Consider the following 27,452-nt stretch of genomic DNA (forward strand, 5'->3'; position numbering starts at 1 on the left):
GAACCGTTCGGTACAGAACTGTACCGCAGTACGAAAATTTTATGACTATTAAAAATGTACAAAATTGTTTTCATTGTGAAACCTAAAACTTCGTAGTGCCCACAGTTGCGCAGTATTGCGGAACTAAAAACAAGTAGGAGTTTCCAGGGAACAACAGAATGTGACGGATCGTTATTCTCCTGCCCGCGCATCATGGCTAATGCTCGCAACAACGAGAAGAAGCTGGAGCTGGAAGACGCTCCGGGGGGTCACTGCGGTTTCCCAGTGAAGTACGAAAAAGTAGAAAAACAAGTGGACAAGACGAAAGCCGTATGCCGACACTGTGAAGCGGTGCCTCTGACACTGCCGAGGCCCCTGAGCCAGCTGCCCTCTCCTCCTCCCTCTTCCCACTCGTGAGTTTTTGGCCTTTGTGGCAGACCTTCGGTTATAGAATTGAAACAAAGGAGTTTTTGATCATCTACTTGTGTTCCTGTCTGTCAGTTCTCACCCTGGGTTTCAAAAAAATTCCACCAAACCGTGACACTAGTAATTCAGAACGGGCTAAAGCAATAACCAAGTCCATTGGTGTTTTCATAGCAGCAGATCTACGGCCATACTCCGTTGTTGAGAACTGAGGTTTTAAACTTATTAGTTTACAATAACTTGACATTATTGCTGTGCTTTGCTTTAGATAAATGATTCTATTGTGTATTTTTTAGCCTACTAATATATTTATGCTGGTAAACAAGCGCCTAACTAAATAGTGTTTTTTAAAAAAAAGAAATTACATTAAAATATATTCCCTATTTTAGGTGATAGAGCCCCATTATAAAGTTCCTTCTCATCCACACTTCAGCTCTTATCAGCAGTTTTTTTTTTCCATTTTTCCCTGAACTGAACCGAGCCTTCCGTACCAAAATATGTACCGAACCGTGACTTTTGTCTACCGTTACACCCCTAATGTCCACATTTTCGGGAAATCTTTGAACACTTTTTTGGTGGAAAAAAAAATGTTGAAAGTGTTTAAGAACATTCACAAAAAATCAACCAAAATCCAGCAAATTTTACTGGATTTTGGTTGATTTTTTTTTGTGAATGTTCAAGAAAATCAGAAGTCTTACTGATATATATGTAGTCACTTTAGATATTTTTAGGATTTTTTGGGGAAGATTTTTACTCATTTTTTTAAGAAAGTATTTACAATAACTTTCTTGCCAACTTCGTTTTTAAAAATAAAACTAAGCAATTATTGGAGTTTTCTTCCTGAAGGTTTTGCAAATTTTTCTGCTGAATTTTTGGATTTTTTTCAGACAAGGAAACAATATTTTTTGGTGTCTGTAAATGAAGACATGAGGGTTAAAAGAAACAAACATTAAATAGCTAGAATCTGTCACTGTCTCTAACAGTGTCTTCCTGTCTTGTCACAGCTGGAAGATACTGATTGGTCAAATATTTTATTTTAAAAATTACTAGAAATCAAAATTCGGTATACAGATGAATAATTTGTGGATTAACGGCACATAGATTTCATATAGATGTTACTTTCAGTCCTCTTGGATAGCAATGTGACAAAAAAAAAAGGATATTCTCTCAAATTTTGTAATCAGAAAGGAAGATCAAAGCGGTTTTGCAGCAACAGGTTTTATTATTGTGAATAGTTTTTCCAACAGGGTCAAACATCAAGATCAGTACTTTGTTTTTTTTAATATTTATAGTAACAGATCTGATAACAAAAAGCGCCGACACTGTGTGTGAGATTTCGGCTCTGTTAAAAAAAACAAACAAACAAAAAAAAAAACACAGTAGCTAAACTGTGATGATGTATTAAATGGCTGTAGAAATGCTCGCCTCTCAATTCTCCCAGTTTAGCTGTTCCAGATAGACAGGTTAAGAAACGTCAACCTTTGGTTAAGTAAAGTCTCGGCTGAGGGGGTTGTCTAAGGATCGGACCCGACTCCTAACCATCAAGTTGCTTTATTGAGATGTTTGCTAAGTGCTAACAGGCTGATTAACATTTAAAAAAAACTGCCCAGCTTCCTCTACGTCACATCAGCTAACCCGTCACTTGCTGCCCCGTTTGAACCGCACACAGTGAAGAATCGTTGAAAAGTGTCGCTCTCCACACCGTTCACCACGTATCCGCTCTACCCCGCCTCTCCGCTTTGGTCGTTTTTTCCCGTCTATGGCTGCGCTGAAGCTCCGAATTTGGCATTCAGCTTGCTCATGAGGCCCATGATTTTGGGGTTGTTCTGATACTTGGCGATGTTGGCCGGGTTCTGAGCCACGTCCTGGAAGGCAGCCATGATCTCAGGATCCTGGAATTCAACACGGAGGACAGACACGGTCACTTTTTGTCACATAAAGCTGTTTCAAGTCAGCTTTGAGAAGACACTGAAATGAAAAATACATTTGTCTAACTATGTTCCATAATGAAGGGCAAAGAGTTAGCGAATGTAGCACAAGGAGCAATAATATACAGCAGAAGCCAAGGCTCCACCCATCAATGCATCCAAAAATGCAATGGCTGATAGGCAGTCTGACAAAATGTGAGCAGTTTGTTGGGAAGTCCATCAAGTTCGTCCTGCTGTGGGACTAATTCATCGTCCAGAGTAGAAAACAGGTGGAGCTTTTAGAGTTTGGGTTAAACGGAGCAGTAAGAGTGCATTGTTTAGCGTACACGAGATCATCCCTCTTCAGCTTTTTAATCTTTGGGTGAACATCAGGATAACTGGACTAAATCCACATTTGCGCTGCCAAACGGCTCAAATACACATAATCTGTTGTGTGGAAATAAAACCTTTCCCTTCACTAAGGATACCAGTTTCATGATTTTGCATTATTTGTCCTAGCTGCTGATGAAGTCTCAAAAAGACCCACCTGATGAGCTGTGTTTTCCCCAAAGTGACAGTCTACTCTACAATTCTATTTAGCAGACACTTTTGTCCAAAGCGATGTACAACACAAGCAAGAATTCAGACATAAGGAAAAACCTGTAGTAAGTGCAAAAAGTGCTTCAAGTGTGATTGGTCAAAAGTGTTGCCATGAAGTTGCAGAAGAAATGCCAACCCCCCCCCCCCCCCCTTTTTTTTTTTTTTACTTTGTCAGCGCTAAATAAGTGCTGGGTTTTGGACCACCTGACTTATTCTACCCCTAAGGTGGAGTCAGATTAAGTGCCAAGGTGTTCTCTGAACAATTGAGTCTTCAATTGTCTCTTTAAGATGTGTGTGTTTAACGTAAAACAGGGGACTAAAGCAGAGCGATGTAAAAGGATTAATGTCAACAAGTAAATTACCTTCATGGCATTCAGGAGCTCAGGATCCTTCAGCAGCTCGCCAAGACCGGGCATGCCAGGAGGAGCTCCGCCTGGGAATCCAGCAGGGCCTGCAGGATAACACGGATACTTAAGGATTGGAGCAATAAGTCTATTTGATGAATGGAAAATGAAGCCAACAACACTGAGGAATACTCTACAAGACGGCTACAAATGTGACTTTAAATAGAGATGACCTGTAAATCTTAGAACTAATCCACTTCATTCTGATTTTGAATGTTACAGCATGGATCACTGTATAATAAAATAGTCAAGGTGTGTACAGGAGTGTGAACTACAGAACTTCATCTGTTCAGATCATTCTCTACCTGGGAAAATCCTCCACCGAACTGCCGCGCCTCCTCTTCCTGTTGCAAAACACAACAATGAGACAAATGTATCAGAGTTGGACACATTAGAGACATTTCTGGTTGTTTTGTCTGTTGTTTTTGTGAGGAAAATGTCCTTTTTCAGTCTGAAATAAGAAAACTCCAACAGTAACTCACCCTCTGGGCCCGTGCATGCTCCTCTCTGGCTTTCTTTATCCGCTCCTGCTTTTCTCGAACTTCCTTCTCTTCTCTCTTGCGCTCATATTTGCGTCTATGCTCCACGATTTTGTTAGCCTGGAAGAAAGGAAGGACAACAAGGATGATGTACTGCAAGCTTATGTTTCGGAGCGTCTTTTAATGCGATTACTAAAACTCCTCGAGGCAAAATTCTCTGAATCAAGGCTTTGTTTAATCTACTACACACTAGACCCAAGGTCACTAACTGGTGGACCGCGGTCTGAGTCCCGATCCAGATTTCATCCTATATAGACCTATAATCGACAAATTATGAGGGGATTTTACATTTGACAGGATGCTTCTATTTTAACCAGCACAGCTTTTCTATCCCTGTACTGTACATGGACACAACACTCCTAGACTGTACTATACATATATTAGTACAATGCCCCTGTACTGTAATATATATATGTACTGTATTATATATATGTACAATACAGCACAGATGTCCACCATGTTCTGCCAGAACGGTTATTTCTGTACAGTAATCGGCAGAATAATCGATATAATACTCGATCAACAGCTGCATCAACAGTCATCATCTCTGATTCCTTGCCAGTTGTTATGAGGGTGGATCAGATTCATGCCAACATGACTTCAGCGTTCCTCTCCCGTGTTGCTTCACACATCTGTATGACCGTCTCTACAAACAAATTAAAACGACGCCAGGCGCGATACCTTCGGCTGGACCTCCTTCAGCATCGTGCTGGCCTCCTCGTCGTAGTCCAGTTTACAGGCTATAGCCAGGTCCTTGGCTGCCTCCTCCCAGTGACCCAGCAACCTGCAGCAGACAGAAACAGTGGCATCAGATCGCCAACCAGATGGCACAAGAAGCACGGATGTAAAAAAAGAAAAACATGAGGATTTGAGGAGTTCATTATATTGAACAGATTTCATAAGTCATTACAATAAAAAATGTAAAAAAATCAGAAGACGTACTTAATTTGAGAATGTGCAACTGTTTACCGTAAATGCTCACAGTTTGGACCATATATTATATATCTTTACTTAATTAAAGGACTGTACTACAGTTAATAGCAAACTTGCTGTTTTGTATGGCATTAAAAAACTACGATGATCCAATATCATACATCAGTTTCCAAGCAGGAGTTGGAGTTAATGTTGGGTTGCATTTGTCAATGTTTACACTGAGGGTTGTAGATGAGGACATGGCACATCTTAGCCACGTGTTTGCTAACTTTAAACATTAGAAAGCATCTGTGTAACCCCAGATGTCTCGTACCTGTGAGCTTTTCCCCTCCACTTGTACGGCTGTGCAGAGTCTGGGTTGATGCTGATGGCTCTGTCACAGTCTCTTATTGCTGCGTTGGGTCTCTGCATCTTGATATAGACGCTAAGACAAGGAGGACGAATGATTATCTCCATTCAGAAAAGACGGTGTAACTGAGGTAGGAATAATCTGATTTAACAGAGAGGATTCTCACCTTGCCCTCTTAGCGTACAAGACGGCTAAACGGGGGTTGGACTTGATAGCTTCAGTGAAAAGATCCAGAGCTTTCTGCAGGTCACCTATAAGTGGAAAGAAATGAGTGCTGGATATCATGAATCTAATTCAATTTAGCTTTCCATTTAGATAATCAATACAGGAGATGTGTCTGCCCTGTCTGAACAGACCATCAACCCACCTTCTCCCAGAGCATTAATGGCTTCTATCTTCTTCTCGTTGGCTTGATCCATCATTTCCTCTGTGACCTAAGGAAAAGGATGGATGAAGACATTCAAACTTAATCTGTCTGGTAACTTTCCAGACCTTTAATCTTAATTGGACTCATGTGTCCAATAGGGCTGGACCAGAATATCCGAATATTCGTTCGCTATCCGGATGTTAATTTTGGTATCCAAAATCCGGCCCACTTCGGCTCATCCCGTCGTGTTCGGCTCATCTCGGCTCCTCCATTCGTGTTTACCACCACCCGAATGGCCGGGTGGCTGCAGACTCCGACGTCACGCTTCACTTCGTTGCATAAACACAAGACAAGATGCTGAAGACCTCCGCTGTTTGGGAATTCTGCAGTTTAACTGAAGACAAAAATGAAGGCAAAATTTGGACCCGAGAGACCAGATGAACGGATACGAATATTCGGATATTCATCTTTAATAGGGCCCGAATATTCAGAGGCCAGAGACCACTATTTGGGCCAGCCCTATGTGAGTCAACGTTTGCATGACTAACACTGAACAGTTTACCTCAACGCTGTCAACCTCGCCCATGTCCTGGGGCTCAACGGTGTCTGGCTCGATCACTCCCTCTTTGTCAATTTCTAAAAAATGAAACACATAAACCCAACAAATAGATTATAGGGTAGGAACACATTTAGACTTATTTGCATAAATTATTAATGAAACTACTTCATGCAAATGAGCTCCAGGGCAACACAGCTCAAAACGCACTGCAGCACAACTAGCATGCAGTTGCTTTGTATTTCACACGTTAGCTACGACAGTCCTGCTACCTGCTACCATCCCATAATAGACCACTTTTAAAGACACTGAACATGCTTGAGTTTCCAAAAAGTCCTAAAATGTTAAATATAATCACTATTGCGTCACTGTGAGTTTGCAGTAACTTGTGAATGTAGTAGACAGATGAAAAATGCAGATAAATATAAATGAAACATTAACATTTGTTGTTTAAGTTCACGTATATGTCTGTTCATGGATTCAGTCGTCAACCAAAATATATTTGAATTGAAAAACATTGCTTATTGTGTCAAATCTTGCTATTTGACAAAAACGTGATTAATTAATTACAAAGCTGCTCGTTAATTAGATAAATCGCTTCCCACCACTAGTTAACACTTTTTTTTGGTCTTTATATCAACTAAAATGACTAGTCAGTCTCAGTGGTGCTCCTAAGCAGATTTTGCTAAATTTACCGTCTATGCATCAAAACCCCAGATTACAGAAAAACATTTATAGTCCGAACTCCAGAGCTGTGGCTAAAGAAATGTGTGTTAATGGTTGAAATAGACATACGGTACCTATTTCACTCTCCTCGCTCTCAGACAGCACAGGAGGCTCTGGCTCTGGTGGGGAAGCGGCTGTAGGAGGAGGACCACACGGACAACCGCCCTACAAGTCAGAAAGCATCCGTTACCACATACTCCTTATTTTTTTGTATTTTTGACAACATAGTATTTCATTAAAATGGTTAGTTTAAACATATATTAATAATAATCTAAAATATAAGATCAATCGCACAGTTATAATATGAAAGTGTCACCTGGCATGAACCCTTTGTCTCAGGTGGGGGTGGTATTGTAGCACCCATGCTGCAAAATAAAATTAGAGTCAATTAGTAGTTTACTCAATAGGTCAAAACTGATATCTAAAGATGAAAACAATTTCTCAATGGACAAAGTGCATGGAATATATTTTTATTTTATTAATAGTCAATAAACAGTATTTACACCTTTGGCATAGTGATTTAAAGTGATTTTGACAGGGAGTGCAAAAACTGTTGTCATAAACCTCATAAGGTGCCTACAATCACATTGGATCAGTACTAATGTGATTATGACTCAGACCCTCCCTAACCACTCAGTGATGAGTTTTACAGTCTGATGGGGGACAAAGGAGTTCCTGTTTGTGGAGCAGGTCAGAGACAGCAACCTGGAGCTGAACACACTCCTCTGCTTGATCACAATCCTGTGAGTTGTCCAGGATGGAGAGGATCTTCTCCAATGTCCTCCTCTCTGCTGCTGAAACCAGAGAGTCCAGCTGTGTTCCCACCACTGAACCACCTCTCTTTGTACTGGGAGGGGGCGGGTCAGGACACGTGGTGACACTGTAGTCAGTTCCAGGCTATATTCAAATACTCATCTGACTTTTTTATGAATTAATAAATCCTCTATAATCATTCCCGAACAGTGAGTCCACATGGGCTCGAACACGCGCTAACCTGAGCAGCCAGGTGCGGAAGAAGCTCATCTCTGGAAGGTGCAGGATCCCGGAGTTGGACTCGCACAACTGCACGAAGCCCTTGAGCTCGGACACTTTTCGTGGGTCCATGCTGCTGTGTCACGCCCGACACACGGAGCTCTGCAAAGCACGGGGGGGGGGGGGACACAACAAATTAGCCAAAACCTGGTTGTGTTTACAGAGGCTAACGGTCACATCCGCGTTGATAAGCTAACTATGCAAACATGGATTGAATGAACGCTTGCTACTAGCTCAGTTCAAACCCTGCATAAAACACTAAAAAACCCACGAGCAGTTCAGAGTCTATTGGCCAAAACAACTGCTAGTATTAACCATTTAAAGATCGAAATCCAGACGTTTCGAGAAATATCAACCCGTCCGTGACGCGATGGACGTTTGACGCATGATAACGCCGTTAGCGAGCTAAAATACGGGCCGCGGTTCGAGTAAACACTCCGTAGCTGCGCACATACATTTCTAAGCCCGAAAGGTTACCCACCCGATCGAAGATGTGCACCGTTGACACCCGAGAAGACAGCACAGTGTTCGGTTGCAGTCGAGTTTAGTCGCCAGAAAGCAGCTTCACCGAGAGTGGCGTCGCTCCTCTGTTTTCATTCAGGCGAATTACCGGACAGACCGATAGTTAGGGGGCCGTGTAGCCCTGAGCCGCGCAGCCCTGAGCCGCGCCTGTCAGGCAGCTAAGCTAAACTCGGCTACATTTCTAATATAAAATACATACACGTGTCTTATTTTTATCTTTTAATAAATAAATAAAATAAAAAAATAATAAAAATTTTAGTTATTATTTTATTAGTCAGTGTCAAAATTTAAGCAAGCACATGCAGAAATTATGGAATTGTAAGATTTGTAGTCATGATTGCACCATTTTGGTGAACTATTCTAATTAACTTCTGTATTTTATAAATAAATGTTCCTATTCATTATAGTGCTGTCTAAATGTGTGGTGTGTAACTCATACGAAGCTATGCTCAGTAATTTTCTATGAAGCGCTGTAAAGAAAATGGTAATTTCACATATGTCCAAACGCTCCCCAAACAGAAGAAGGGTCTCATATTCATTTATCAACATCACTCCATGAAAAAACAATTAATTCAAAATGTAAAATAAAATTTTAAAAAATCAGTCATGTGAAAGTATCGTGTTTTATATGTAGGTCTTTCCGATGTACATTGAAAAAGCTTTCCCGTGCTTTTAAAAGAAAAATGAGTGAATTATCCTCATTGAACCATGATCTGTGAGAGGTAAAGAACACCATTGCACAAAATATTGATAGAAATGGTTGATAATGGAATTAATGATGAGATATAAATAATGTTTACTGAGATGTTTAGAGTTTTTGCACATTTTTGGATAATTAAACATGACAACAGGAGGGTTAATGATACATTAGTGCAATACTTTCAGTTAATTTTCTGTTCATCTGTTTCTTGTTATCAGTGTACAGTTTACATTTCGTACTTGTGTTATTTTATTCAATTTCTTTGTCTTTATTTGTACTTTTTTTCTGGACACTTTACACACTTAAAACACTTCATACAAAAACACTTTTAGACACTTTGCATTTTGTACTTTGTATTCTTTGTTATTTCAGTTTTACTATGAACTCCTGTGTAATTGTATATATTCCACTAACCTTTGTTTATTTTATTGTATTCTGGCAAAACGATTTCCTCAGTGATAAATGAAGTTTATAGAATAGAAAAGAATAGAGTAGAATAGAATAGAATAGGATGGCTTGATTGTCATCATAAATGGGGACATGACGAAAATCTAAATAGCTTCCGCTGAACGGTGCATTAATTACAAGCAAAAGAAATAAAATATCAACATTAAATATTAAATTAAATAATTATCTTATCTCGTGTTCTTATGTGAGTCATTACAACGACCATTCCAGGCCAGAGGGTGGCGGTCATGCGCAGACGCAACTTTTAGCACTAAGGAAGAAGAACCTGCTCCGCCTGACAAAACAAACTCAGGGCATCATTTTATCCACTCGTGGTTAGCAAGCATGAGAGCAGCGAACCAGCGGAGCTAACTGTCAACCAGTGGAAATAAATCTGCTGTGTGTTATGGTATAAACGTTTGTAAGCTGTATGAATAAACCACCGTGTGTCTCCGTAAATACGGCTACTTCCTGCTCGTGTGACCGTGACTTTGTGTGGTTGCAGCGGGACGACATGCGGTGACTTCTTGGTGTCCTCAGCGGTGATGTTGCCCTCCGCCGGCGGCTCGGTCCGGTCGGCTGTCAGGCTGCTGGCTCGGCGGACCTGGAGTGGAGGTGAGTCTAGCTAGCGTCCAAATGCTGACCTTTACTACATGTACCAGGTACTTACCTTACTGCACTTTTGTAGTGGGTTTAAATCCACCTTATACCCACTACAACTGGAGCAACAGGACTTAAATAATGACATGTACATACTGTTGTTAAATCCACCTTAAACAGCTGCAACTATAAAATAGCAATGAGATACTCAAATAATACTTTCCTCAAAGATTTCTTATAATTTCAATACATTTAAAGTATGCCTCCTTTGTATGGATAGAACATATTTTTTATACCAAATACTATCAATAACCAAAGACACAAATTCAGTTAGGTTTCTCAGAGGTTACTCAACATGTTTTATGACAAGTTTCAACAATAATGCTAGATATAATGTCTCTTCTGTATTAGAAAATAAATAAATAACTACAAAATACCTCTGCTATATTAGCAATCCGACTTAAATAGGTCTCACAAACTCACAAAAACTAATGACTAAAAAATATTTATTTAGTTTTAGTTCAATTTAGTGGCTCAATGAAAAACAATGACATGTCCTGGGAAAACATGACATTTGATCACCCTAATTTAAATTAATTTACCAATTAGAAACCTACCAGTGTTACGGAAAACGATTGGCTAAGTTGTTGTCAATCCCAGAACAAGCGTTGATACTTTACCTGGTGAGACTCGGGGTTTAAACTGGGATTGTGAGGAGGGGAGATCTTGTCCAGTGAGGCTAATTCTCACAGATCAGACTGCAAACAGTAGAAATTCAGTCTATTTCTACAGAAGAAAGTAGTTGTGGATTGTCTAGCGTAACAATGGATTTGTTTCTAAAAAGTAAATAGATGTGAAATCAACAGCACTTTACATTTACAGTGTGTTAGATGCTGCCATGACATAGACTACGTTTATATGCCATTAATATCCGGGATAAGGTCAAGGGTTTACCTCTCCTTGTGTATTTCCGGTGCGCCAGACGCGGCATACAAGTAGTTGCCGTACTCAAAAGACCAAGATTCCTTTCGGATGAAACATGCACAGAACGCAAATTAATGTTTCTTTCTATGGGGATATTCCGATGCGCGTTTATATGACAAGATATTCGGGTGAGAAAAGGAGTAACCCAGGGGTCTTATTCGGGTTTTTAAAAACCGGAATATGAGCATATTCGGGTTTTTGCCGGTGTTTACATGGCCGTACGCAACCGGGTTTTTGATAATATTCCGGTTATGAAAGGGTTATTGACTGCATATAAACGTAGTCACTGTTGTTGTTTCCTATGATGAAGGGGAATTAGAAAATGGTAACATGTAGAAAGCGGGAAGGGAGGAGAAAGCCGCATCAAGTAGACAACTAATGGCAAACCCATGCCCGCCATCTCCATCTTCTGAGTCAGACTGTATTTTAGGAAACAAAAGTGTTTTCAGTGTGTGCTCTGTTGCTGTCTGTAGGACGTATCTGCTTCCCATGCAGAAGCATTTCTGTGAAACCAGGAAGCCTGAAGCCAAAGATGGTTCCACCTCGATACCTTGGCCAGCCGAGCCCTTTCACTCATCCACACCTCATCAAACATGGTGAGTATAGTTCACAGTGGAGTGCTAACCTTGTAAATTTATACTTTTTGGGGACAACCTGCTCTGCGTGTAGTCTTTAACGTTCAGAAACAGCTCCACTATTTCTTCAGGGACGTAGGATTTGTGCTCTCTCTGCTCCTCAGGGGAGGTGAGTCCAGGTTTGAGCCAGACTGAATATGAGCTCCGCAGGCACCGACTGGCCTCACTTATCGAGGCCCAAGCAGACAGACTGGGACCTCCTGCCTCCTCTGGCACCCATGTGGTCATCGTCTTATCCCATCCGACTCGCTACATGACCAACGACATCCCTTATCCCTTCCACCAGAACCAGGTGACTCCATTCAAGTTGAATTTATTGATCTTCATCAATGATTTCACTCTCGTCAGTTGTCTCATTGTTTGTAGTTTTACCGAGGCTACACCATTTAACCTGCAACCAAATGTTCCTCAGGACTTCTTCTACCTCAGCGGCTTCCTAGAGCCTGACAGTGCCTTGGTTCTGTATGGGAAAAATCGACCGGACCAGGCCATCCTGTTCGTTCCCCGCAGAGACCCAGGAAGGGAACTGTGGGACGGGCCTCGGTCTGGGAAGGATGGGGCAGCAGCTTTGACCGGCATAGAGAGAGTTCATAGCACAGAAGAGCTAGGTGTTGTACTCAAGAGTCTTAAAGGTGGGTGGAGTGTGGACACATATCCCTCAGAAATGTCTCTTTGCATTGAGTAGATTTGTGCTAATTTTGGAAATAATGGGTCTTTAATTTCACCCAGAAGGAAACAAAAGCAGGCTTCTGATTCATGCAACCATTGACTGTATATAAAGATAGATGATCTAGGGATGTCCTGATCAAAGTTGTTTTTCTTTTGCTCCCGATCAGATCTGATCAGAGTCTTTCGGTATTTAGAATGAGCTGATACCATTCTCCTTGAGAATACACAAAGTATTCAAGATTAGCTGTAGTACCTGGTTGCGCTACCAGCACCTTGGATGGCAGCTTTGCCGCCAGTGGTGTGTGAATGTGTGTGTGAATGAGTGAATTCACACATAAAGCACTTTGAGCACCACTACAACAGAAAGGCGTTATACAGTGGGAAAAAAGTTTTCTGACACCCCATGAATTTGTGAAATATTGCATTGAGAATCTCTCTTCGGTCCTCCAGTGCAATTTCTTTTAGTACAATCACAGCCAAAATACTTAACAAATCCTAAAAAAGCCATTAAAAACATAAACTTTATTGATTCCATAAAAATACATAATAAATTTTGAGTGCTGAGTCATTTTGGTTCCAGTGATCCAGTAATGAAGGTCGTGCTTTTTATTAAAAGACACAATTTTTGTTGCCGTCGTGTATTTATAAAGCAGCACATCTGAAAGTTGTTCAGAGACAGAAGTGAGATTGTGCAAAATTTAAACGCTGTCCGAAAACTTTTTTCACCACTGTAGAAGTGCAGACAATTTACCATTTATACTGTGTTAGATATGAGGCAAAATGCAACTGGCTGCTTAGCAGACCAGCAAGGCCCTATTCTAGTATGAACAGAGCCACAAACACAGACCGCTTACTGGTCTGCTTACATGAGTTGGCCGTTATAGATAAGCCACTGGTCCTTTGTGTTGAAAGAAGCTAGAATAGGTCAAAGTAACTGACATTACCACTGACTAATTCGGACCTGAGCTTCACTGTTGTCATTTTTTTGTCTGTACTCCAATCCTTTCAGGTACTCAGCTGTGGTATGATGGTTCACAGCCTGCACACGCTCGGCTCCATCAGGCTCATGTGTGCCCCATCCTGGAGGCAGGACCAGCACCACGCACTGTCAGACCCCTCATACATTTTCTCAGGGCCCTCAAGAGCCCAGCAGAGGTGGCCCTCATGCAGGAAGCGGGTCGCATCACAGCACAGGTGTGTCGCTGTCATTTTCTTTGCTGTGCACAGTGTGTGTTTGCCCAACACTGTTACACCTATGTTGAAATCAAATACATTTACAAAAGCACTAACTCAAATCCTCGTCTTTCAGGCTTTCAGGAGGACCATGGCTCTGTCTCGAGGGGCCGTGGATGAAGCTGTGCTCTTTGCTAAGGTAGCTGCCTTTAGTGACCTGAATGGGACTTCTCACTGCCTGCTATCATGTGATCTGTTATGATCTGTATGTCTTTGATTGATCACGTTCATTCTGTAGTTAAAGCAGCCGCTAGTGTTCTGTGTTGATAATTCAGTCAAAGTAAACGTGTGGAAATGTTGGTCAGCAGGACTTACTCTGGTTCAAGTGAAATATTTCAATCGTTTTTTTTTTTTTATGATTATGTCTTATATCTCTTGAAAATCAGAAATTCATTATCTTAAATAAGGATTTAGAATGCAAAAATATCCATCTTTTTTATTAACGTTACCTGTTGTTTCAGTTTGATTTTGAGAATCGGATCCACGGTGCCAACTTCCTGGCCTATCCCCCCGTGGTTGCTGGAGGGAATCGAGCGAACACTCTGCACTACATAAACAACAACCAGATTATCAAGGTAATAACTGCATGTAAGGTGCAATAAACACATTAGAGAACATTAAGCGTGGTGAGAATGATGAGTGGATCGCATGGTTGTAAAGTGATGAGCTTAAAGGGCTCATGATGTTTTTTTTTTTCCTCCTCTTTGTCTCCTCCATCAGGATGGTGAAATGGTTCTGCTTGATGGTGGTTGTGAATACTTTGGCTATGTAAGTGATATCACACGGACGTGGCCAGTGAATGGGAGGTAAGTTTTACAGAATTATCTCAAGTTGTAATTTGTAATCCTCAAATGAAGTAAAATGCTGATACACAACACAGGAATTAATGTGTGAACTTAAACCAAAACACTTCTTAAAGTACAAAATCTACTGGTCGCCAAAGGTCCTGGTATACAGAAGTGATGATTTCTATCCTGTGCTCATGTGTAGACTTACAGCATGTACCACATTTTTAAACTTTTTTATAAACCTGGAGTTTGATGAGTTAATCTCACAATAGAAATTCAATTTTTCCAGCTGCAGGTGTTACATCATACTTTCCAGTATGAACTTCTTACTGCAAGGTAAAAAGGGTGTAGGTGTTGCAAAAGTTAGAAATGTTGCAGAAACTGGTGGGTTTCTCGTCTTCTAGCTCAGCAGAATCAGTCTAGTATTTAAAGCTTTGGCAAAGAAATCATCCAGGGCTTAATCTGGTTTGGGTGACTTTTCATCAACTGAATAGGGATCAAGTTATCTTCTACATGTGAGAATGAATCTGGTGTCAGTCCACCTCCGTCACAACTGTGGTTTAATGTAGACGCACAGTGGTTCGGTTGTTGTTACCTCACAGCGAGAAGATCCCCGGTTCACATCTCTGCCTTTCTGAACTCTTTCTGTGTGGAGTTTGCAGGTTCTCTCTGTGCATGTGTGGGTTTTCACTAGGTTCTCTGGCTTCCTCACACAGGTCAAAAACATACTGAGGTAAATTGGTGATTCTAAATTATCCGTAGGTGAAAATGTGAGTGTGATTGTTTGTCTCTCTGTGTAGCCATGTGATAGACTGACCTGTCCAGGGTGTCATCTGCCTTCACCCCAGGTTAGACTTCAGCGCCCCCGCGGCACTACAGAGGACAAAGCGTTGTAAAATAATGGATGGATTACCAGATCTACCTTAACTGTCTGCTGCTCTTCCCTCCATCCTGACAGATTCAGTCCTGCCCAGGCTGACTTGTATGAGGCCGTGCTTGAGGTCCAGCGCTCCTGTTTATCCCTGTGTTCTCCAGGCGTTAGTCTAGATCACATCTACAGTACCATGCTGGCTCTGCTGGGACGACAGCTCAAGCGGCTCGGCATCCTCAAGGCCAGTACCAGTGATGCTGATGTGCTGAAGGTAATAATCTGAGAAATACAATTAGATTCCAGTTTTCAGATCATTCTTACACTTTACGCCATATGAGGACCTATTCTGTGAAAAACAAATAAGCAATACTTTTAGAAAACAAAGTTGTGCTTAATGATGTATCTATAAAATTTCTAAAAATCAAAGGATGAATCGCGCTGATTTTGGTGATCATTTGACCTTTTAGCTGCCACTACCACCACCAGGCTGAGTTGTTTAATTCTTCATTATTTAAATATGTTACCAGGTGTCTGAACGTCTTACTGTTTGTAGACATGTTCACCAGACGTCTGTGTATTAAGCTACAGATACTGTATATAGACATACAGATAACTTATTTAAAGGAAGATGTTTCTTACAGCTGATTTAAATCTGAAATTCCTGAAATAGCTTCCTCCGGATCATGTTAGCCCTGAAGCATAAGTTACCATAGTGAGCTAACCAGGTTGAAAGCTAAAACTCTGGCCTCAAGCTCAACATGCCTCACTAACCAATTAATCATGCTTCGCAGTACTGGCCTCTGCTTAATTTAGTTTTTTGCTTATCCCAGGCTGCAAGGCGGTATTGTCCCCACCATGTCGGCCATTACCTGGGCATGGATGTCCACGACACTCCCGAGCTATCCCGCTCACAACCTCTCCAGCCAGGAATGGCCATCACTGTAGAACCGGGTAAATATACACTAGATTTCTTTAAGACATGGATTTTTTTTAAAAAAACATGCTGCACCTACACTTGAACTACCTTTTACATTTACAGACCTGCCAACCTGTACGCATTTTGCGTAGCAGGTATGCAATTTGACATCAAAATACGCTGGTACGCTCCGCCTCATTAAACTACTCAAAAAGCTGCAGACATCTGTGAGTGCTGTTAGAAATGTGGACGTGCAAAACTCATGCCTGACAAAACGATGCAGCAGTGTAGTGGTGCAATTTCAACCAATCATCATAGAGCAGCGGAGAATAACGAGTCTGCCGAACCCTTGTTGGCCCGCTCTCTCCTGTCCTCTGCCTCCCTCCGCCTCTCTCCCCGTTCCCTGTGCCCCCACCCGCAGCAGCTGGCGGTTAAAACGGTAAAAGTGTGTGTGTGTGTGTGTGTGTGTGTGTGTGTGTGTGTGTGTGTGTGTGTGTGTGTGTGTGTGTGTGTGTGTGTGTGTGTGTGTGTGTGTGTGTGTGTCTTTTGGCAAATATGTACTGTTAATAATGTTACTTTCACATTGAAAATACGATGTCATATCGGGAAATAAGCACCGAGAGTTTTTTTTCCTATCGATATGAACGCGAGCTGTGTGTGTGTGTGTGTGTGTGTGTGTGCGTGCGTGTGTGAGATTAAGTGGTACTCAAAATATTTCGCCAAGGTTGGCAGGTCTGCATTTACCTGCATGGCTTAAGTTTCCCCTGCTTTCACTGAATTCACACTTTTCCTTGTCACAGGGTTGTACATCTGTGAGGACAATGACCAGGCGCCACGGCATTTCCGTGGTCTGGGTGTCAGGATTGAGGACGATGTGGTGATCCAAGAAAAAGGAGGACCTCTAGTTCTGTCCTCCGACGCGCCAAAGACCATCGCTGATGTTGAGCAGGCCTGTGCGCAGAGATAGGGCACGGAGAAACAGGCGAGTGGCCAAGTGAGCCACAGCAGCGATTGTTATATCCTCAAGCTCAGGGCCCCGGTACAAAAGCGTAGAAGCTGTAAGGCTTTCGTTTTTGCCAGAGCAAGACACCTCTACTGCCTAATTACATGTTTAAAGACCATTATAGGGGGTTTCATGTTTGTTGTCTTTCACAGTAAAGTTAGTATTTGTTATCAGGAGTGCATGAAGTCAGTCATTGGAATATTTTATTCATAAGAACGTAAACAAAATTCCAAACAGGCAAACGTCAAAGGATGCAGGTTTAGTTGTGCATTAATAGCTTTGGAGCCTAACACACACATACTGTATGTATGTGTAAGAGAGTGAAATCTAACACTGATTAGTAAATCAAAACTTAGGGGAAAAAAGCTATTTATTCCCCCATTATCACGTTTTTATTAACTGCCACCATCATGGGACACCAGGTAATTTATATTTCCTTTTTTCACTTTTAAAAGGTGTCATTCTTCCGAAGCACACATGAACTTACTGTGCTGTCTGGTGAGTAGAAAGAACGAGAAAATTTAAAATTATACAACACGGAAATGATGCATAAAGAGGGATCTGCCTGAAACTGCTGCTCCTGATAAACCTGGAATAATGGGAATGATTACAGCAGTTTGTAGAAGCGTGAAAAAGTGTGCACTGAGAAGACACTGACTGTGTTGTTGTGAATGTGTGTTGGAATTATGTCTTCAGCTGAGAGAATAAAGTGGATCTCTCAAAGTAAATTGTGTTTATATGCATTAAAAGATCTTAATATTCTTTCATACCTAATAAATCCAGATGGTTTGCCACTGGCTGTTTATAATGGGTGCTATGGTGTAAAAAATAATGATTTTAAATGATAGTGGCTGCAATGAGGGACACAAAGACCTGGAAACAAAGCTTTTATCACAAGGTTATGTGGTCACTTGTGTGCTAATGGAAGGAACGTCCAATGTCATCTTGTATTGCTGCATTTTTTTAGACGATTGTGCTTAAAGTCTTGTTGTGCTTTTGGGGAATGAAACTAGCCCCATCATGGAGTTGATTGAAACAGAATTGTTTGCAAGTACATTTTTTTAAGTTCATAAATGTTTTAAAAAGAAAAAACAAAGATCCTATGTAGAATAACTGCATTTATTAGTGATTTTTACTTATTTTAAAATGTTAAAAAATATTTTTTCAATCTTCTATTGTCCTATTTTTGGTGATCCTGTGCTATGTGGAGCCTCAGTTTCCTGTTCTTAGCTGACAGAAGTGGTACAAGATGTGGTCTTCTGCTGCTGTAGTCCATCTTCTTCAAAGTTGGACGTGTTGGGCATTCAGAGATGGATTCCTTGGTGGTAGTGAATGGTTATTGTAGTTACTGCTGGCTTTCTATCATCTCCAACCACTCTGCCCATTCTCCTCTGACCTCTCATATCAACAAGACATTTAGGTCCACACAACTGCCACTCACTGGATATTTTCTCTTTTTCGAACCATTCTCTGTAAACCCTAGAGACGGTTGTGTGTGAAAATCCCAGTAGAGCAGCAGTTTGTGAAATAGACCAGCCCGTTTGGCACCAACAACCATGCCACGTTCAAAGTCACTTGAATCCTTCCTTTCTTCCCCATTCTGATGCTCCGGTTGAACTTCAGCAAGTTGTCTTGAACACGTCTACATGAATAAATGCATTGAGTTGCAGTCATGTGATTGGCTTATTAGATATTTATGTTAAAAAAGCAGTTCAACAGGTGTATCTAATAAAGTGGCTGGTGAGTGTATTTAATGTACGTGTAGAAACTGCTTTTATGTTACGCTTCTTGCTTGTATATAGTCAGAAGTCCTAATGATATCGTTGTGTTGTAATACACAGAAAGAGTGGCAACATGGGGGCCTCAAAACAACTCTCAAATGACCTGAAAACAAAGATTGTTCAATGTTACTGTTAGGGGAAAACTATAAAAATCTATCTTAGACATTTTAGCTCTCAGTATCCACTGTGAGGAACATTGTGAAGAAATGGAAGACCACAGGCACAGTTCTTGGTCGGGTCAGAAGTGGCAGGCCAAGAAAAATATTGGAGAGGCAAAGGCAAAAGATGGTGAGAACCGTCAAAGAAAACCCACACACCACCTCCAAAGACCTACAGCAGCATCTTGTTGTAGATGGTGTCACTGGGTATTGTGCAACAATTCAGTGCACTTTGCAGAAGGAGAAGCTGTACAGGAGAGATGCGGAAGAAACCTTTTCTGCACACGCAACGAACAGAGTCCCTTGCGGTTTGCAAAAGCACATTTGGACAAACCAGCTCCATTTTGGAATAAGACTGAGTTATTTGGTCATAACCAGGGGCATTTTGCATGGCAGCAAAAGAAGACAGCATTCCAAGAAAAACACTTGCTACCACAGTAAAATCTGATGATGTTTCCATCATTCTGTGGGGTTGTGTGGCCTGTGCCAGTGCTGGGAATCTTGTTAAAGTTCAGGGTTGGATGGGTTTCACTCAATTTCAGCAGATTCTTGAGAATAATGTTCAAGAATCAGTCACAAAGTTGGAATTTCCATAAATGTGTGGCACTTGTAGGTTGCTTTTGCTTTTCACTCTTCTGTCCGGTTCATCCCAAACCAGCTGGGAGAGTCTGGAGACTGTGCTGCCACTCCATGTTTTCAGTCTTACCATCTTGTTCTTTTTTTCCTAAAGTATTTCTGGCACAGCTTGGACTGATGTTTTGGGTCATTATCTTGCTGTAGGATGAACCCCTGACCAACTAGGAACATACCAGAGGGTACTGCATGGCGCTGCAGAATGCTGTGGTAGCCGTTTTGGTTCAGGGTTCCTCTCATTGTCAAAAATTCTCCTTGATGAACCAAAGATTTAAAATTTTGATTCATCAGTCCATAATACCTTCTTCCAGTCTTCATTGGTGGTGTTTCATGGCTCAGCCAGGTCTCTTTTCTTATTCTAATGTCTTAACAATGGATTTCTTGCTGTAACTCCACCTGTCAAACCTGCAACTCCAAGTCTTCTCTTCACAGTTGAAACTGAGACTTCTTACTGCGCCCACTATTAAGCTGTGAAGCTGTTGTCCTGTGAGCTGCCTATCACCAGCTGTTGATTCTCAGAAACTTGCCTTCTGATTCTGTTGTGGCTTCGGGTCTTCTAGACTTCTTCCTGTTAAGAGTTTCCTCAGTTTCTGAGTGCCTTTTGATGGTGAAAAAAACTCTGCTCACTGACATCTTGACTTTTTGCCCAATTTCTCTGTCGGAAATAACTACATTTTAAAATGTTATGATGGTCTGTCTCTCTTCTATTATTAATTGCCTTCTCCTAACCATTTTTATAACAACACGTGACTTTCTGTCGTACAAAATTGTTCAAATAGTGCTCTGGAGGGTTTGGTGCCACAACTGTTTCAACACTACTTTAATGCAGACAGAGGGGGTCATAAGTAATCAAGAAAAGTTGGGACACCTGTAGGATTTGGTGGCACCAACTTTCCAGGCTTGATCAATCTCCATTGCTGCAGAACAGCTTTAAGTTGTTAACCCATTTCTTGTTCCATGAAAAAGGTCTTTTTGTATAATTTTGAAATGTACATTTTTTTTTTCAATTTTGGGTAACCTTACCTTTTTTTAACCTTTGTCAGTTCAGCACTTTGTACCATTTCAAGCTATTTATTGGACTTGAACTACTTGAATTTCAATGAAAAACTTGAAAAATTGTGGTGTTCAAAAACTTTTATTATATATATATATATATATATATATATATATATATAATGTCTGAACAGATGAAACAGCACATTTAACTGGAACTCCTCTACAGATCAATAAAGTTTATTATTAAAAGCAGCAGATCAATAAAGTTACTGATTAAAAAAACAGCAGATCAATAGTTTCAAATCATTTCAAAGTGACAGTTCAAGCCATAATTTCTCAGTGATTCACGTATGCATACATATATGTACATATATAAACATTCACAAACAGGATAGAGAACATTGCCTGTTTTTCTTTTGTTTTCATGACATTTCACACTCATTTTGTCAAGGCATCCATTGTGATGGACAAGAAAAAATACAAAAAATAAACTGACTTGGCAAAAATATCTTTTTTCCTCTCTGCATTTCTGTATTGGAGAGGAGTAAAAAGCAAATGGATAAAAAATAAAATTTTCGCATAGCAGAAAAATGATGGGAGTGTTCGAGGGTTAGTTTTACTACTAATGTTTCACATATGTCTCATTCATGCCTGTTAGCCTTACCATTGATTAAAACCTTCCAAAGCAGTTTCAGTGACATAGGATGTAATGCTGAATTTACTAAATTATAAGATTAGAGCCCAGATTCGCCCTATTCCTCCTCTCGTTTGTATTTTTATTGTGATTACAAAGCTCCATTGAGACATTAATATGGAACTGTTGGATTTGTTGCATGTCTATTGCTCCATCCTTCATGTATGACTCATGTCAGTCATTAGTAATGATTCTTTTGCAACTAAAGCATATGAGAGTAAGAATGCATAATGTTTCCTGTAAATCCAGTTACTTAACCCTTAGATACAAAAGTGGGTCAAAAGAGCCAGTGAGGTTGTTTTCTTGCAGTGTCTTTGTAATTAAAATGTTTATCATTTCATATTCCAGCCATTCCTCAAAAACATGTTTTTGATATCATTCTGTTGACATTTTTAAGTTACATTTTCTGCTTTTAAAGAAACTGTAACATTTGTAATACTACCCAAAGCTCTTTATCACTGATAATATCATACAAGAGGTGTTGCTCTGCACAGACTTGGAGGGATGGAAAGTAACAACAGCTAGATCAGGGACATGAAGCCCAATTTGATTTCAAATCACAGCATAATAACCTATAAATAACCACAATTCCAAATTTCTCCCTTCTCCCTCAAAAAAAAGTTAATTCTGAAAATGTTCACATTGAATAAACTATCTTTTTAAGGTAAGCTAAGATAAGAAAGCTTTATAGTCATTATACACAGTCTACAATTAAATTGCGCATTATTTTCTCCCTTTTAAACATACAAGGGTACATGCACAATATACAAGGAATTTGGTTATGGCTGTTGATGTCAACCTGGGAATATGAAGGAGAATAATAAAAGAAAACTACAGAAAGGAGAGGTAAAAAAAATAGTAGGGCTGCACTAAACGACGCGTCGACGAGTCATCTGAGCACGATACGTCATCAAAAGCGGACGTGAGCGCGCAATGTAACAGAAATTCCCTTCCGACCGGAGCGCGGAACACGGATGAACGTCGGCGCAGCATCGTGCATGTATTATGTATGCACGCTGCAGCGCGAACGTCCACGTTTAGATACAGCTGTATAGTAAACGCTGACATCCATGTTTACGATAGAACGCGGACATCCGCGCTGCAGCGTGCATACAAAATACATGCACGATGCTGCGCCGACGTTCATCCGTGTTCCGCGCTCCGGTCGGAAGGGAATTTCTGTTACATTGCGCGCTCACTTCCGCTTTTGATGACGTATCGTGCTCAGACGACTCCTCGACGCGTCGTTTGGTGCAGCCCTAAAAAAGAGTAATAAATATAACAATATATACAGATATCTGTGTAGGTTCTCATTCATCCAGGTCATGGTTATCCAAAGTAGTTTAAATCAATCCACTGGACTTTTAAGAAAATTCCTTGAAGATGTTTCACCTCTCATCCAAGAGGCTTCTTCAGTTCTGGTGGTGGTTGGTGTTGCCTCAGCTTTCAAACCTCTGTGTGGTGTGTCCAGGGCTATTATTCCAACTACCGATATCAAAACTCATCTGACTACTTAACGATGGTCGTTGTGAGTGGTGGAAGTCCTTGAAATGCACAGATGTCACTGAGCCCTCATATGCTAATGGGGGTCATTAGCATGAGTCTGCTGAGTAGCTCTTTTGGGGAGTTTATCACTGCACCACTGATAATATAGTGCAAAAGTAATGTATATATCTATAATAAAGAATTAACTAAATATTGGAGTAAATGACGTAAATAGATATCTTTAAAATTTGCAGTTAATATCTCCTCTGTCTGTTTTTTTTTTTTTTGCACTTTGCAAAGTAGGCCGGATTTGGACCCTCTGTCGGGCTGGTGTTGGCCCGCGGGCCGCATGTTTGACACCCCTACCTTTTGGGTAAATCCAGTTCATGCCTATCGCTGCACTGATTGCTGCCGTGTGTGACCGAGCCACACAAAGTGGAGCACCACTGTCCCCTGCAGATTGAACTCGGGGAGTGCCGACACAGCAAGGAACCGGTTTCCGGACACTCCCGAACACTTACGAAGACAACCTCCCCTCTTCTTCCTTCCCTCCCTCCTCCCCTTCACGCCTAATGTTGCCGTACCTCAAACCCTCCCCCCCGTATCAGAGGAGTAGAAACAACAAGCCGCCATTTTGTTTGTGCGGACAGACTGTCAGAAACAGGAGGAGATAACCGAGAGAAGGAGCGACTCCGGCTACCGACGGCAGCCGCTCCGGGAACCGCCGGGGGAAGAAAGAGTGGCCGAACCGTGGCCGTGTTTTCAGGGGAGCCATCACGACGAAGATAAGACGTCGGCGGAGGGAAAAGGCGACTCGGTGACATATTTATATGTGTGCATGAGAAGGAAATACTTCGAAAAATCCAAGGAAGGGGGTGTTTTACGGAGCGGAGACGGGGAGGAGGAGAGGCGGAAGAGGGCTGTGTGCTATAACCGAGGAAAAGAGCTGCGAGTACGGGGAAAACAGCAACATGAAAAATCAGTATGTGTCCGTCGCGGAGGAAGGAAAGAGCCCGCATAGACAATTATATAAATAAATTGCTGCCGGGCAGAAGGGAGAGGTGGAAAGAAAGACGGGTTTAAAGAGAAGGGGGAAAATTGCCAGGATCAACACGAAGGGGGGCATTCACCATCACAAAGAGTCAACGAAAGGATTTTGTCAGCCCCAAAATATTTCAGAGGAGGGGGTGTCAACATTTATTGTGCCGAGCAGAAGCTTCCGAAAAGAGCCATAATTTCTCCGTCAATTTCTAGTCGCATAGTCGCCCGTCCGTCGCTCGTCTGCCGTGCTCCTGCTTTTGGTTCCTTTTCTCGTTTGCATGACCAAGACACCTTCGGAGCGGCGAAAAAAATGTTTATTTTCTTGAACATATCTGCGCTGCTGCTTTTCATCATCATCTGAGGTTTTCAAAACCAGAGGAGAAGAAGAAGAAGCGAGAGGAGGAAGCTCTTTCTGCAAAACATAACTAATTGGATCAATCTGACCGCCCCGCTGATTGGCAATTTGCACTGATTGCCCTCAAGAAGTAGGAAGAAAGAGGAAAAATCTGCATGTATGCGAAGAGACTGCACAACAACGGTGATTTTTAATTATTATTATTTTTGGGTATAGGCATTTCGCAAATGTGCAATACGACTCTTTCTGACCCAGTGCCTTGCATGGTCAAATACTAAAGTGCACAAATCAGTCAGCATGCACATGCAAAAGAAAAAAAGTCATGCATGGAAATACACATTTGCAACAGACTTTGTTTTTATCTGAGTGACTGCTAAAGTGCAGTGTTCCACTATTTATTCACTTAGTGGATGCAAGTTTTTTTTCCCTCAGTGTTGCACTTGAGAAACTGTATTTTAAAACTGCTGCTGCCTTTTTTTAACGTGTGCTTTTGGAAACGGATCGACTGCCAGCTCTGAGATGTGTGCTCAGGTGAGAGGAATGGTGAATCTCATAACTGTTGCATGAGAGAGGGGCCTCCTGAAGTTATCACAGGGGGGGACACTCCTGGCTTTCGATCACGCTTGTCATTTTCCTCGCCCAAAGACACGCCTCTGGAGCGTTTCAAATTAGAAAATAAAGGATTTTCTCCGCCGACTATGGCAGACAGGACTGAGTGCGGCACGGAAGACGGATCTTGGGACAGTTTTTTTGTCGCAGAAGAGGCTACATGAGGTTGTCAGAGGGCCGCACGCTTTTTGCCTTCTTTTTTGCCGACTCCACCTTCCCACCTCCTCCTGTTCAAATCTGTGAAGAAACCAAATCTCCGACAGGGGAGGGGGACTGGTATCTGCAGAGAGGTATAAACCGAGAGAGGGAGGACTGAGAGTTCAACATTGCTGTCCTCTTCCCCTACCGTCCCCAAGCGGTGGGGGAACGATCACTTCTTAAAAGGGACGAGGAGACGCAAATAAGGGACATATATTTGCCCTCCGTGGATCTACAGCTGTTTTTTTATTTCGTCAAAAATATGGCCGATAATGTCCTGGAGTCCGGCCCGCCTTCAGCCAAGAGGCCCAAGCTGTCCTCTCCAGCTCTCTCAGTGTCTGCCAGTGATGGAAATGGTAAATATACTGCATGCATTACACACCTGGATAAAACACGAACACGCTTTGGTTGTTGCTGTTGTTAAACCAGTAGTCAGGCTTGGAGGTTCCAGCAGAGTTGCACACCAACTTAGTTGCTCTAATATTGAACTGCTTGCACAATTCTCGCTCGTAAACATGAGTAATATTCTTGGCTTAGTTTTTGAAAAGTCATAATCTGGCATTTATGATGGCTAAAGACGAAATATGGTGTGGTCCTGGGGGCTGGAGCAACTTTCCAGCAGTTCTGTTTTGATGCGTTAGCCTCAACAGGCTAACTAGCAGCAACTGCAAAGATACACCTCCAAACAATGGAAGAGTCGAGTCACCCCAGTTTGCTTGAAGTTGTGTGGCTACTTTATGACTTGCTCAGTCGGAGGGATGAGAGTGTGTACACAAGCAAAAGCAGGATTCATATATATCCTGTAAACGTGGAGATAGACTAGCATTTCCTAAAGCCGCTTTAGGAGAAAGTAACGGTAACCAAGTGAGCTAGCTAACTAGCTAAGCAGCGGACCGGCTCAGCTGGCTAGCAAAGAAAATAACTAATGGTTTAGCGAACGTGTTTTTAATCACCAGAGCAACTTTTTCACCCGATACCAACCCTATACGTACTTGGAGAAAATACCTCTGTCGTCAGGATGTATTTTATTGTACTTAACGTTTTGTGAGCCCCGAGGATACTCTGCTTCTCGTGAACTATTGTATACAAGCTAGCCATTGTTCAGCTCTTCATTTAGTTGGGGGAAAGCGTTGTTGTCCCGTCGAAGTTGTGTTTGTTTCACCTTTTAACTGTTGCCGCGCTTGCACGAAACGTTAAATCAGTCACAGCCTTTTGAAATGGCTTCTTTCGCGTCCTTTGTTCAAAGGCTTGTAGTTTCTCAATTGTGCTAAGGATACTACTACGAAGCCCATTCTTGTTCGCCTTCCATTGTCTGACTGCACGGCGACTCTGCGCTGCACTTTCTGCAGGGAACTTTTCAAAACAATTGAATGAAACGATTTGAATGCCCTAAAACTTACTTTTGAAATTTGCTACGACTGCAGACGAATTCATTTGCCCAGATTGAGCTGGAATCTATAAAATCTTGGCACCATTGCCCTCTTGTTGCTGCTACTACTAACAGAGAGAGTTTACATATCAGGGTATTTCTTTTACACATTTCTCCTCTTTCATTTATAGTGCGTGTATCTGCAAGTATTTTTTAGAGATCATAAAGCTGAAACCGAATGAAGTTGTCACCCATGCAAAGACTGATGGCCACACCATCAGTTCCTACATTAGAAAGTAATTAATGTGAATTTCAAGCTCGACCTCTGTGTAAATTCCTGCATTGCTCTGGCTCCAACTGCTGTGAGAAGAGAGGGTGAAGTGAAAAGACAGAAAGGGCTGCAGCTAGTTTCAAAGTCAATCACTGGCCCATCATATCTTCTACTCAGCAGCACAGATTCTTAATCAGTTTGCCATGAGCAATCGTAAAAAATCTGATACGTAGCTTGTGTTTTTATGGCGCCCTATGAAGACAAAATGTTGGTTTGTGAGTGTCATGTTGGGTTAAAGTTTAACTTAAGGAAATAGTCGTTTTTATATATTTCAGTACCGACAACTGACCCTTAGCCTTTAATTTGCCTCCTGTTGCAATGCATATATTTTCTGTGTTTCCTACTCTTGTACACGACTGTAACTCAAATACACACACCTACAAGGTACTGTAGTGTTTACCCCTCTGCGGCTTCTCACCCCGTCCCCACTGCATTCACTCTCCATGTATGGCACCTCACCAAACCACAGACTGATGCCCAGGAGAGAAGCCCAAGCTGTGAAATGCAGCAGCTGCTGCACTGAATGTCCTGCTATAGGCTATGAGGTTGATCATTTTTAAAACAATGTCAATGAACTGAATGAAGTTTATTTTGTGTGTCTGTAAGATATTTGTTTCTG

At 41.5% G+C, this 27,452-nt stretch overlaps 3 protein-coding genes across 10 annotated transcripts in view; 2 read left to right on the forward strand and 1 right to left on the reverse strand.

Moving 5' to 3' along the window:
• Positions 1-177: 177 nt before the first annotated feature.
• Positions 178-20,872, forward strand: xpnpep3 (X-prolyl aminopeptidase 3, mitochondrial). Of its 3 annotated transcripts, none has more exons than XM_051941145.1 (12): positions 178-392; positions 9,990-10,099; positions 11,542-11,664; positions 11,808-11,995; positions 12,116-12,335; positions 13,382-13,566; positions 13,682-13,744; positions 14,067-14,180; positions 14,326-14,411; positions 15,352-15,535; positions 16,095-16,215; positions 16,981-20,872. In XM_051941145.1, exons 1-12 carry the CDS (start codon positions 193-195, stop codon positions 17,145-17,147), a joined length of 1,761 nt encoding a protein of 586 aa, XP_051797105.1. In that variant the 5' UTR covers positions 178-192; the 3' UTR covers positions 17,148-20,872. The 3 variants fall into 3 exon arrangements, with proteins under 3 accessions (XP_051797105.1, XP_022074212.1, XP_022074213.1); XM_022218520.2 differs by lacking the exon at positions 178-392 and adding an exon at positions 9,819-9,893 and having other exon boundaries at positions 16,981-18,937; XM_022218521.2 differs by lacking the exon at positions 178-392 and adding an exon at positions 9,821-9,883 and having other exon boundaries at positions 16,981-18,937.
• Positions 1,605-8,463, reverse strand: st13 (ST13 Hsp70 interacting protein). The gene is made up of 13 exons (XM_051941146.1): positions 8,297-8,463; positions 7,778-7,917; positions 7,100-7,148; positions 6,858-6,948; positions 6,064-6,137; positions 5,502-5,568; positions 5,301-5,385; positions 5,099-5,209; positions 4,534-4,636; positions 3,796-3,912; positions 3,619-3,657; positions 3,272-3,379; positions 1,605-2,294 (listed from the first exon to the last, which is right to left on the reverse strand). Exons 2-13 carry the CDS (start codon positions 7,885-7,887, stop codon positions 2,160-2,162), a joined length of 1,089 nt encoding a protein of 362 aa, XP_051797106.1. The 5' UTR covers positions 7,888-7,917; positions 8,297-8,463; the 3' UTR covers positions 1,605-2,159.
• A 2,547-nt stretch (positions 20,873-23,419) lies between the features above and the next one.
• ep300b (E1A binding protein p300 b) overlaps positions 23,420-27,452 on the forward strand; it is a 35,416-nt gene continuing 31,383 nt past the window's right edge. Inside the window, exon 1 of one of the 6 annotated variants that reach the window (XM_051941140.1) lies at positions 23,420-25,489. In XM_051941140.1, the coding sequence (XP_051797100.1) occupies positions 25,396-25,489 (94 nt within the window). In that variant the 5' untranslated portion in view covers positions 23,420-25,395. The remainder of the gene's footprint in view (positions 25,490-27,452) is intronic. The other 5 variants (XM_051941139.1, XM_051941141.1, XM_022218516.2 and 2 more) reach the window with 5 other exon arrangements.

Source organism: Acanthochromis polyacanthus, chromosome 21 (genome assembly GCF_021347895.1).
Source record: "Acanthochromis polyacanthus isolate Apoly-LR-REF ecotype Palm Island chromosome 21, KAUST_Apoly_ChrSc, whole genome shotgun sequence".
NCBI classification, from domain to species: Eukaryota; Metazoa; Chordata; class Actinopteri; family Pomacentridae; genus Acanthochromis; species Acanthochromis polyacanthus.

Bases quoted from the DNA above. Each gene is read 5' to 3' on its own strand.
- st13 (XM_051941146.1), bottom strand. From the start codon at position 7,887: ATGGACCCACGAAAAGTGTCCGAGCTCAAGGGCTTCGTGCAGTTGTGC. The intron at 6,138-6,857 runs GTACCGTATGTC...TTCATTTTTTAG, and splicing joins GAGCGAGGAGAGTGAAATAG to AAATTGACAAAGAGGGAGTG. The intron at 5,569-6,063 runs GTAAACTGTTCA...CCTTTTCCTTAG, and splicing joins GCGAGGTTGACAGCGTTGAG to GTCACAGAGGAAATGATGGA.
- xpnpep3 (XM_051941145.1), top strand. From the start codon at position 193: ATGGCTAATGCTCGCAACAACGAGAAGAAGCTGGAGCTGGAAGACGCT. The intron at 393-9,989 runs GTGAGTTTTTGG...GTGTGGTTGCAG, and splicing joins CCTCCTCCCTCTTCCCACTC to CGGGACGACATGCGGTGACT. The intron at 14,181-14,325 runs GTAATAACTGCA...CTCCTCCATCAG, and splicing joins ACAACAACCAGATTATCAAG to GATGGTGAAATGGTTCTGCT.